At 33.4% G+C, this 13,027-nt stretch overlaps 1 protein-coding gene across 1 annotated transcript in view; it reads left to right on the top strand.

Annotated features, from left to right (window-relative positions):
* The window catches only part of UNC13C (unc-13 homolog C), a 565,722-nt gene that overhangs the window by 129,106 nt on the left and 423,589 nt on the right, over positions 1–13,027 (top strand). Inside the window, 2 exon segments of the mRNA XM_070501335.1 lie at positions 7,976–7,998; positions 8,580–8,644. Coding sequence (XP_070357436.1) covers positions 7,976–7,998; positions 8,580–8,644 — 88 coding nt within the window.

The raw sequence follows: 13,027 nt of genomic DNA, 5'->3' as shown, positions 1-13,027 counted from the left end.
TACTGCTGGATCACATACAAAAATTTTATTTAGAATTTTGCTTATGAGCTCATATATGATACTGGTTTATTATCTCATTATGTACTATCCTTTTCCCATTTCAATATCAAGGATACAGTAGCCTTAGAAAATTAGTTGGATGCATCTCCTGTTTCCATTCTACGTGTCCATCTTACTTCTGTAGTCAAGTTTGTGTTACAATGGTATTATCTATTTCATAGAGATTTGATAAAAATTACTTTTAAAATCATCTGGTATTCTTTCTTGGGGAGATTATCCTACCGATTCATGTAATTATCAGTATGTTTAGGCTTTATATTATTTTCATATAAATTTTGGTAATTTATATCCTTTAAAAATTTATATTTTGTTAATTTAATGTTTTTAGAAAATTACCCATTTGTTTAAGTTTTAGCATTAATTGACATGAAGATGTTTGTAGCATACTGTTAAACTTTAAAAAATCTCCACTGCATCTTTAGTTATATCCTTTTTACGTAATAATATTATTCATATATACAATCCGTTTGCTTAATCAGTCTTGCTAGAGATTTGATGTTTCATTAAAGTTTTAAAAAAGCAATGTTTTCATATCATTTTTTTCACAAAATAATTTTACATCATTATTTCCCATCTTTTCTTTGCCATCCTGATTTTTACTATCTTTCAGTTTATGCTATGATTCTTCTTTTTAGCTTCTTGAGTTGCGTTCTTTCCTTGTCTATTTTAAATCTTTTAATTATATTTAAAACATACTTTTAAGGCTGTAATCCTCCTTCTATTTAATCAGATTTATTCCAAAAGTATATGTATGTATGTGTACGTCTTTATATATGTTTAATTTTAGTTTAGTTATAAGTATTTCATCATTTCTACTTTTTTTCCTCTAAATCATATTCGGGGATGTTCATAAGTTTCTAAATACAGTTTTTTATTTGTTTATTATTTAATTGCCAGTCCATTGTTGACTTCTTATTTAATTGGTCTTTATGATAACGTTTTTATGGAATATGTTGAGGTTTCTTTTGTGGCCCGGTGTGTCGTCAATTTTTAATAGTATTTTATATTAAAAGAATAAATGTATTTCAGTTTGTGAGTTTGAGTCCATAGTTGGTACAGGTCAGAAGTTTTGTTTTTTCATGGGTAAATTTTTTCCATTTGTGTCCTTAGGTAGATGGAAAATCTTCCTTTTGTTTCTCTATTCTCATAGGTCATTTTTATCTCATGCATTTATTGTGTATGAGTGTATTGATACTGTATTGACTTACTGCCTTATCCAGGTAGCTCCAAAACAAGTTTTAGCCTTTCTTATGCATAGATTCTGTGGTGTGGGCTTGCCATTAAAGTTCCATGAAGAATAATGATATTTATTTTTATTTTCAAGTATTGTATCCCTAGTCCCTAGCACAATGCTTAACTTGTAGGGGACACTTGATCAATGTTTGCTGAATGAATGAATGAGTTGTTTCAATACCCCTGTGAGCAATTTTGGCTTTTAGCTTCATTAATAGTTAGTTTTAAGTTGCTACTTCATTTGTAGTGATTGGGAGATTATGTTTATTTTTCTTTTTCAGCTTAGATGTTTTAAAATTTTGAAAATTATTTTATCTAGCATTTGTGTATGTGTGTGGAATTGTGGTATAGATGGACTGGAGAACAAACTCATTCTATATCATCTTATTCTGCCTTATGGTCCAGAGAACTGCCCTGGATTTTTAAAAACAGAAGATAAAATTCTGATCATGTTACATGTCACTGTCTTGCTTGAAAACAATCTGTGATTCCACATTGAAATTAGGATATAATTTAAATTATTTAATAGGATATACGAAGACTTTCATGCTATGAACCCTATTAATCTGCCTTTTATTTCTTATAATTCTTTACTGTTTCACACCCATGTTTCAGTTCCTAACACTCTATACTCTTTCGAGCTTCAATGCCTTTGCAAATTCTTTTCCCTCTGCCAAGAATGCCTTCATTCATCTGATAAACACCCACTCATAAATCATCTCCCCTGTGAATTCTTTCCAAACACAATGCCTTCTCTGGATGCAGTTTTGAGATCTTTTCTCTGTGTTCCTATATCAACTTGTTCATATCTTTCATATATCCCATCATATTGTATTGTCATTGTGACTCATTTTTTCAGGTTACTCCCCAGCCCATAAGTGAACAAAAATGTGTGAGATGTGAGTTACATCAGCATTAATCTCTCAATTAGCACTCACCCCACTGCATCCAGAATTACAATTGAAACATGAGCCATGCCAAACTGCTCCCTCTGCCCTGGCGGCATCTAACGCATATTGATACCTCACAAGACAGTTGAGGGGATTCAATAAAAGAGCAGATAAAATGCTTTGTAGAATGTCGAGCACATAGTAGGTACCCTGTAAAGGTCAATGGCAACTCAGCAATCCTCTGATTACATTATAGGCTTTTCTCAAAACTGCTTTCAGCTTCCATCTCAGGACTTTCAGGCATTCTGTATATGTTTTAAAAGTCATATATTTTGATATGGTAGTAAATAAAGCAAAGCTATTTCCAAAGCAGATAATGAACAATATTATGACCAGTGAGAGATTTATGTTATCACTGAATGACTTTAGAGCAAAGAAGTCGAAGGACATTTCTAAGCCAGGTAGGACACTAGAACTCAAATTCTTTACAAACGTACAGATCTATCCAAATTTCCTTCAGAAAGTGTGTTATAATCAGGGTAAAATGTCAGGAAAGAAAGCACAAGTTTTACTTTTATCTTAAAAAATTGAGAAGTGATTATAAATCTCAAATTTAGGCGTTAGGTATTAATCTTAAATATTTTTTATTGTAACCAATGAGTATTCTTTGTTATAGTAAAAATTCATTATACAAAACCAAACCAAAACAAAATCAAAATCAAAACGAACAAAATCATAAAGTTTAGAGTTAGAAGCTTTAGATATATGCTGGTCAAACTTTATTTTACTTACATGTGAAGGAAAACTGAGGGTTAAAGAGGCCACATGTTGCCTAAATCACATTGAGATTTCCTTCTCGGGGATGCTCACATAAGAACCTATGATGGGTTTAACTTATATCACGTGCATTCCTATACACTAAAGATTTTAGTTTTTTCAGTTCTCCTGTAGCATGGATCAATAGAAGAGGGATGTTCACCTAGTAAATATAAGTTTTACAAATTTTTTAAATAACTAGTTTATGGAATTTTGAGACATTAAGAAATGTACAGTCTTTGGAACTTCACTTTAATCCCATTATAGAGGAGGTTTCCTATAAAGTACGTGGATGCACCAAGGTCCTATATTAAAGATATTACATCACTGAACTACAAAATTACCTTATGAGACGATATGGCTTTAAGACAAGGAGCATTGGGAGCAGCATTATAGAGAATATCCAGCATGTAACTGCAGAGATTTAACCGGAATTTGACTAAGCAAAACAACTATATGTAGAGTAAAAGGCAATTCATCAGAGAACAAAGCCATCATGAGAGAATGTGTGTGTGTATCGATTACATATATATGCAACATGTGTGATATATACACATGTATATATACTACAAGCATTTCCTACATTTTTATTATAGTCTTTTAAATCCATTTATTTTAATTGTAATTAATTTTAATATGCAAATTATTACATCAAGGTCATGGAACATAATTTTCAACCCATCCTTCTACACGTGATCATGCATATTTTTCTAGTTTTTTATTGTTAATAATGGGATAATGCATATCTTCACACATAGACTTTCTCTTTCAGTATTTAAAATTATATTAGTTTGCTAGGGCTGATGTAACAAAGTACTACAAACTGAGTGACTTGTTAGAACAACAGAAGTTTATTGTCTCACAGTTCTGGAGGCTAGAAGTCTGAGACGAAGGTGTGTCGACAGGCAATGTTCCCTTTAAAGGCGCTAGGCAAGGATCTGTCTAGGACTCTCTCCTGGCTTCTAGTAGTTCCTTGGCTTGTGGCAGCATAGCTCCAGTCTTTATGTGATGTTATTCTTGAGTATGTATCTATCTTCTAATTTCTCCTTTTTGTAAGGACACCAGTCCAATTGGATTGGGAACCACCCCACTCCAGTATGACCTCATCTTAACCAACAACTCTATTTCTAAACAAGGCCACGTTCTCAGGTACTGGGGCTTAAGACATCAACATATGAATTTGGGGGAGCACACTTCAATCAGTAACAAAAATGATTTCTTTAGAATCAACTTCCAAAAAAGGAATTTCCTAATCAAACAAAATTTACTACTAGATATCACTAAAATTGTTCTGAAAATTTTATTATAATTGTCACTGTCATCAACCGAGCGTCAGAGTGTCTGATTCATGACACTCTCAAAAGCCTTGGGAATTAATTTTAATAGCATTAATATCATTATTCTAATGTTTGCTAATTTTATAATCATGATTAGGCAAAGCTTTAATAAATTGGATCATTTTTTACCCTCATTTACCATTGTTACATTCTAATTTGTGAATTATCTAGTCATGTTCTTGACCATTTATTTATTGGATTATCAGGGTCATTTTTATAGACATGTAAGAGTTCTTTATAGACTGAACATTAATTAATATACATGTTTTCAGCAAATATATTTTTGTTTTCTTTTTAATTATTTTTATATACACAGGTACTAAATGAGCATAAATTTATTAAACTTTTCTTTGTAGTATATTCTTTTACCTCTAAGTTTCAGCATATCTTCTCATTCCACAGGGTTAATAAATATTTTGCTATTTTTACTTGCTTTTACTTACTTTATTTTATATTTAATTATTTAATACATGTGTAACTCGTTGGGATATACGTGAAATGAGGATACAAATGAATATTACAGATACTTAAGCTGCGGTCTAAGCATCATTTATTAACTGGTATTTCTCTTTGTCTTTGATAATAATATGTCCTTTCTGATTCACTGAATTCTTAAGTATAAAGGTAGATTACTTAGCTATATTTTATGTCTCACTGATCTTTTAATCTATTATTTTACTGGGACTTTAATGTTTTAGTTATTATAGATTTTCTATATTTGTATAGACTCTCCTCATAAATCTCCATTAAAGAAGTCTTAGATATTTTCACTTGTTCATTAATCCAGTTACACTTGAAATTTGGATTATTTCAAGTTTCAACAACTTGCCATTAGGATTTTAACTGTTAGATCTATAAATCTGTTGAAAATAATTCACCCTACCTATACAGGAAGGTGAAATAATAGTTTCCTTTATTAAGATTTTTAGATGCTTCTGTAAAGTGGTGTAGCTTATGTAAAGTTGTTCACTCAATGTTCAGCAAACACTTATTGATCATCTACTATATATCAGGAATGTAGTAGAAGTTAAGAAAAAGAAGTTAAAGAATAGATTATCATCGAGGAACTTGTATCTAGGAGGATTGCAGATAAGGAAAGCAGCAAAGGATGAGGATTAGCCAAGAGGAATACCCAGTACAGTGCTCATGTACAGGTACCATGAATCCCTGAGAAGTGACAAATTTCCAGGAGAGGGGGTTATGCTTCACCTGAGTACTGGAGGCTGACAGGCAGTTAGCTGGGTGAAGAAGCGGAGCACCTGTTCTAGGGAAAGGAAACTGAAAGTGCAAAGGCACACATTTCAGAGAGCATGGCATGGAAATGAAAGGCAAGAATTTAGTCGTGGCCAAAGTGTAGGATGTGAATGAGAACTAATGAGCCATGAAGCTGCAGTAGACAAGAATCTGATTTTCTCTCATGTGGGCAGTAGGTAACATTGGTGGGCTTTAAAAGGGAAGTGACATGATCATATCGGTATTGTAGAAAGGTTTCAAGGGGGAGAATATAGCATGAGGACAAGAAAGGAGTCAGAGTAAACAAAAGAGATCATTGATAATTTGTAAAAATATGTATTCAACAAATGAATGAATCAATCAATGAAAAAGTTGAAATGTACTACCGGATTCCGCAGCTGAAAAATAATTAGTGACTTTGGTAAGATTACCTTTATTCAGTGGGATGGTTGACATAGACGCCAGCTATATCAATGTCAAAGTATAGGATATTTGAAATCAAATCTAATGTCATTGTTTTCCAAACCACTTATTGCTAGTAAATAGGAAATAGCTTACTGTTGTTATTATTGTGTTTACATGTTGGTTATATATTTACTTTTCTACCTATTTTATTAACTCTAATCTTTCCAGGTGATTTTTTTGTTTATTTTCTGGGTATAATATTGTAATTCCTGAAAATGATAAGTTTGTATCCTACCTTCTAACATGTATATTGTTTATTTCTGCTTTGCGTTTTAATATATTGGTCAGAATTTCTAGAAATAAGTTAAAATGATGGTAGTGGATATTTTTGTTTACTTTTAATGATACCAGGAATGCGCTAATATTTTACATTTAAGTTGATGACTCTGAAAGATTTTTTTTTAACATATTAAACTTAAGGAAGACTCATTCCATCCCATGTTAAATAGGTTTTAAAAAGATATTTAGATGGTTTTGAAATTTTAACAAATGACTTTTTGGTGCCTGTTCAAATGCAGATACATATTTTCTGACCAGTTAATATGACATATAGTTTATTCCATGATTTTAAATTATGCTTGTGATAAAATCTTCAAGTATGTGATATATTATTCTTCTGATATAATGCTGAATTTTATTTTATATATTTATGTAGTATTTTAAGACATTTATGGCTATAAATAAGATTGGTCTTTTATTACTTTACATTTTGCCTTACCCTGTTTTATATTCAAAGATATTACCCTGAGATGTTGTAAATCTGTAAAATATTGCATAAAAATATTTAGGTATGGTAATTAGTTTATACTTAACGAGTCAATAAAACAAATATGTTTCAGATTTTCATCAATAAAGGTCATCACCGAGCTAGATGACATTGCGTAAATCTTTACCTCTCTGGGGCTCATCTATAAAAATGAGAGGTTTGGACGACATGAACCCCAAGGTCACTCCAGTTCTAGCTTTCTGCCAGCTTGTATTCATGAAGAAGCTCCTCCAGCTTTGTGCTAATAAGCAAAACTGATTAATAAGTTTAAGAGCAATGTACTATGTCAGGTAGAAATTAACCATACCACGATGACCCTGGCAGATTTAGACTTGAGTCTAAAAAAAAAAAAAAAAAAACTTAGTAGTCCATTGTTCATCTACTTGGGCCCATGAGCAGTTGGAACTAAGGAATGTTGACTTTGTGATTTATCTTAAATTACATTGGAGAACTGTAAACCAACTATCCCTCACTGTTTTGTTCAACTCACTGAACATTGGATCTAAAGAGCAGTAAAGGGGGGATCAGGACCCTGGATTTGTATCCCACTTCTGCCATTTACTAGTTTTGTGATCTTAATCAACTCACTTAACCCCTTCAGGCATCAGTTTCCTTATTTGAGAGGTGAAATATATTTAATCTTTAGCTCAAGTTCCATGATATGAGAAGCCATGAATAAACAGTCCCTTATCAAAACATATTTAATTTATATAGTCATCTGAGGTTTATTTTCACATATTGATCTCAGTTGATCCTCTCAACAATGTTTGGAAGCAAATAGGCAAAGTATTAGTGACTTTATTTCAGAGCTAGGTCTAGACTCTAGACTCCAGAGAATTTGGTAGTTTGCTCAATGTGCTTAGTAAGTGACAGAACAGCTGGAGCCTAGGACTTCTGATTCTTCAACTGTGTTCTTTTCTTTATATGATGCATTGTCTTTCATTAAGTTCCATAATCACACTTTTATACTTTTCAAGCATTCTGGCTCATTTTCCAGCTCTTTAAATGGTGAGGACCAACTATCCCTCTTCTCTTGATGTTCAGCCTTGAAATTCTGTTCGTTCATGATTTTAAACAATGTAACACAATAACACTTTGCTCATGTATATGTTTATATGATTTCTTGACAAGTACTCCATCTAACATTTATCCCTCTTTTCCTGATTCTCTTTCAGATAGCAGTTCTGTGGATGAAAAGGTTTTAAATCATACTTTTTCTTCCCTCCTGAGGGATCTTGTCTTTTGTACATGTTTGTTTGTGACATCTTAGACCTGTTTTGGTTCTTCTGTTTTAGTTGTGAAATGTGCATGTTATCCCAGCTTTCCATTCTTTGGTTGTCCTTTAAGTGTGCCCTGATATGTTGCATTTATGAAGAGGTTACACCTTGCCAGCTGCGCTTACTTTAGCTTACACTTGCCAACCTGGGGGTCTGCTACGGTCAAACTCAGCATCTGTTCTTAAGTCTGGCTAATTATGATCTCTCTGACTGATTCATGACTTCACTGCACATACCAAGTTTTAAGGGCAAATAGTATTTGAAATATAATATTTTCCCGGACTCTGCCAGTGTTTTTGTTTAAATGCTGATGGCTAATTTCAAAACCTCCACTCACAAAAACACAGTAGCTTTGACTTGGAGCTGACCCTGCTTAGCATCTGTCATACTAGGTGTTACGTGTCTAGTGCAGTTGACCCGTGTCCCAAATTCACGTATACACAGCTGTAGTATGCTAAAAGCCTGTTTTTTCTTGTTTTTGTTTTCTTGTTTTTCATTTAAGGCTCGAATAGTAGGTGGCAATGATTTGGATGCTTCCAAATTCTCTACACTTCAGGCATTTGGTGGGTAAGTATACTCATAACCTTTCTAATTCATTCCTTTCACCAATTGTACTTGGTTGTGCTCTCAACATATGTATTTTGAATGCAGGATGTTGCATGATGGTATAATTAGCTAGCCTCACTATTGCTATTTTTTCACAATAAAGTAGTTTTCATAGAGTTTAAAAAATACTGTATAGATATGTATGCATGTATAATTATGTATTCATGTATCTCTCTGTATATAAAGAAGAAAGTCAAAACCACCTAACCAGATTAGTTGTTAATATTATCATTCCATACACAAATACAACCACATAATTTTACATTAATGACTTCATATTAATACAATTAATACTGTCTTTTGATCTGCTTGTTTGCACTTGATATGTGCATGAACACTCTTCTATGTCAATTTGTCAATGAATGTAATCTTCACCATTTTTTAAAGTTACATTTAATGGGTGTAAAAATATGTTTAGAATTTAATCACAAAAATAATGTACGAATTATATTCTCCATGTAAAATAACCAAAAAGCAAAGGATCTCCTTTAATGCTCATAATTACACATTGGTATCAGTTTGGAATGTATGTTCATACACCTTTTTTTGTGTGCTTGCATACATATCTATGTTCATATAGAATAAGTAGTTTTATATTGTATATCTCTGTGCTTTTAACATAAATTAGACCATTATGTATGTAAATAAATGAGCACTAATGTAGCACTGACTTTGTAGTAGGTATTGTTACAATTGTTTCATATTAATGACTCATTTGATCCTTACAATGGCCATATGAGGTAAGTACTGTTTTGACCTCCTTTTTACAAATGAGGAAACCAATGTATAAAGCAGTTAAACTTTCCCTTCATACAGCAAGTAAGTGACAAAATCAGTATTCAAACTTAGTCTAGTTCCAGAGTCTATGGTCTTAATCACTGTGCTATATTGCATCTGCAACTTGAGGTTTCTTTTTCCTTTCCTTTTCTTTTTTCCATTTAACAACATGCCTTGAAAACTTTCCACTTCATTATTTCTAAGTGATGCAAATATTTCAAGACACTTACGTAATATTTATTTGTTCCTTCTATTAATGGATTTTCAAGAATATTTCTAGGTGTCATTGTAAACAATACTGAAGCAAACATATAATAGATTTTTAAAGTGTAATATGTGGACCAAAGCTTATGCACAAGATGGATAGATAGATAAGTTGTTTTATAAGTGTTGAAATTTGAATACATTTGTGTACAATATAAGTAGAAGCAAAATTTGGATACATCTTTTAGATTTATTTTAGGCAAATAAATGGTTTCACAGTTATCTTTTATAAGAATTTCATTCTTTTAAAATGAATATTTTGTTAAATACATTCACGTTACTTCAAATAAAACGTGAAATTTTGTTTCAAACTTAAAGCTCCTGAATAATAACATAGACCATTTTTATTTTGATTTTCCTAAATAAAAGTAATTAAGATGTTATTTTTTAGGTCTATAAACTCTTCAATGTCCTTAAAATAAACATGTGAAGAACTACTTACATTCCTATTGTAATGTCACAATGATTTAAGTATGTTATGAAAACCAGCTGTGGCAAAAGATCACTATGGATTATCCATAGAAAATTCCAGTAATAAGTGGATTATATTCTCTCCCTGATGCCACAAATATAGACGTCCCTTGGATCCTTGGGGGATTGGTTTTAGGACCGGTCCAAATACCAAAATCCATGGATGCTCAAGTGCCTTATATAAAATGGCATAGTATTTGCATTTAACCTATGCACATCCTCCTGTATACTTTAAATCATCTCTAGATTAAGAATAATACCTAAAACAATGTAAATGCTATGTAAATAGCTGTTATATTGTTTAGGGAATAATGATAAGAAAAAATGTTTGTACATGTTCAGTACAGATGCAACTATCACAAGCCTTGTGGTCTGCGGTTGGTTGAAACCACAATGCAGAATCCATGGATATAGGGGGACAACTGTACTGTTTTTCTTTAAGCTCTCTAAAAAATAACTTGACAAAAATGAATAAAATGGTTGCCTTAGAAAATACTTAAGGTGAATTCCAATTTAATTATGAACAATGTTGTATGTCATGATCTTGGAGGCATATCTGAGTTTATGATTTTATAGTTCCCGCACCACTCCTCCTTGCCTACAGCATCCATTACTTCATAGCAACTTGCTTCCGTAACTCATGTCTGAATATGGACCTTTATCAGTGTCAAAGCAATGGAGTTAATCTACATCCAGGTTTTTGTTAAGTGCATGGTGTGTAAATGTCTAGCTAAAATAGGTCATCTTTGCATTTTGAATAGATCCCTTCCACATCATTTTTCCAGAAACTGCCTATTATGAGGACTTTCCTAGGGATTTTGGAGCTATGATGATATAGAAAAGGGGTAATAATTTGCAGTCATCAAGAGAATTTGCTATTATCTGAATGCTTATTTCCTCTTGAAGAACCTGAAAGGTACATTTAAATATAAGCCTTCAATCATAGCCTCTTTCAGAAAGATTTGCTTCTTATTTTACTTTTTCTATAAATATTTGTTGTTGTTGTTGTTTCTTGTTTTTGTGGGGTTTTTTTGAGGAAGATTATCCATGAGCTAACATCTGCTGCCAATCTCCCTTTTTTTGCTGAGGAAGACTGGCCCTGAGCTAACATCTGTGCCCATCTTCCTCTACTTTATATGTGGGATGCCTACCACAGCATGGCTTGTCAAGCGGTTCCATGTCTGCACCCAGGATCCGAACCGGCGAACCCCTGGCTGCCGAAGCGGAATGTGCAAACTTAACCACTGTGCCACCAGGCCGGCCCCTATAAATATTTTTAATAAAATGAAATACTACTATAATTCTTCTAAATATTAGAACTTCCATTGTTCTGGGAAACTGAAACTGGAGCAGACTTTCAAGATAAGCAGTCACTGCTTCTTCATGACAATGCTGCTACATCATTCACTCCTCTACCTTCAGCATCCCTAATCAGCTCAGAGCTAAACCACACATTCATCTTTCCCTCCCCCTTCTTAAGCGTCAATAAAAGAACAGTCTAGGGGCTGGCCGGGTGGTGTAGCAGTTAAATTCACATGCTCCTCTTCGGCAGCCTGGGGTTCACTGCCCGGCCCAGACCTACACACCACTTGTCAAGCCATGATGTGGCAGGCATCCCATATATAAAATAGAGGAAGATGGGCACAGATGTTAGCTCTGGGCCACTCTTCCACAGCAAAAAAAGGAGGATTGGGGGCGAATGTTAGCTCAGGGCTAATCTTCCTCAAAAAAACAAACAAAAAAACCCCCACAAAAGAACAGTCTATACACACTGAAACCAGATAATGGAGTTAGCAGTACTGTTGTCTAATTTCTGCTCATCTGTGTGGGTACATTTCCTAAAAGTGTTGCTGAAAAAGACGTGGCAAACTTCATTCTGTTTTTCCAATTTGTCACAGTAAATTCAGACAGGCTCTAGAAAAGGAATTGAGAGAGAGAGAAAAAAAATGAACAGAAGAAGAAAGAGATAAGGCTGGAAGGATGGATGTTTTAGTGAAATCATTAAATTTAATATTTCACATCTCTTAATGGTTTTGTAAGTGTTTGGTAACTTTTGTCATATATGTAAGCAAAGTGTAATACCAGAAGCACACACCAACATGAGAGAATTAGAATAGCTTTTTTGGTGGAAACATTTCAGAGATAATGTGAAGAAACAGCAGATGTAGGCAAGAAAAGCCTTTGGAGCTTGATATAGATCTGACATCTGTGAAAGGAGAGGAGGAAGGAAGGAAGCCTGGGTATGAAAAGCCTTAAATTGACTGCAGTGAGACTACGAGAAAGTGTCAGACCAATGAAGAGTCCTAGAGAAAAGTTTTCCTGTTAGAGGAGTCCCACCTTGGGCATAAGTGGTCAGCTCTGTTGCCTCCACTGTGTTCAGTCATTGGTTGGGAGCAGCTTGGGGAGAGTGTGGACTTGGATGAATATTTCAGCAAATTCTGGAAGTGTGGTAGCTGAAGGCTGCCTTCTAACTACACTTATTTGAGAATATTTTCTCTGAGGGATATCTGAGTGATACATGGCCTTGGTTACCCAGCATCTTATAAGTCAATTTGGTGACACTACTTTAATAAATGATAGTGAATGAAGTCAATGAATACCTTCTCAAAATATGAATCACTTTTTTAAATTAGAATGACACTCCTTTGGTGCTTTGATTGCATATTACTTTAAATTTATCCTTCCCTGGACATTTGTAGTTAGAGTTTCATTGGTTGCAAGATAAGCATTTCAAGTCTTCTTTCTCTCTCTTTCTTTTTTTTTTTGTTTCTAGTCTTAAGGTACCAGCCTTGTCTGTACCACAATTCAGGAAAATAGATAAGACGGTGGTGG

Source organism: Equus asinus, chromosome 2 (genome assembly GCF_041296235.1).
Source record: "Equus asinus isolate D_3611 breed Donkey chromosome 2, EquAss-T2T_v2, whole genome shotgun sequence".
Classification (NCBI taxonomy): domain Eukaryota; kingdom Metazoa; phylum Chordata; class Mammalia; order Perissodactyla; family Equidae; genus Equus; species Equus asinus.
The sequence above is the reverse complement of the archived record's forward strand: the minus strand, read 5'-3'. Positions and strand labels throughout refer to the sequence as shown.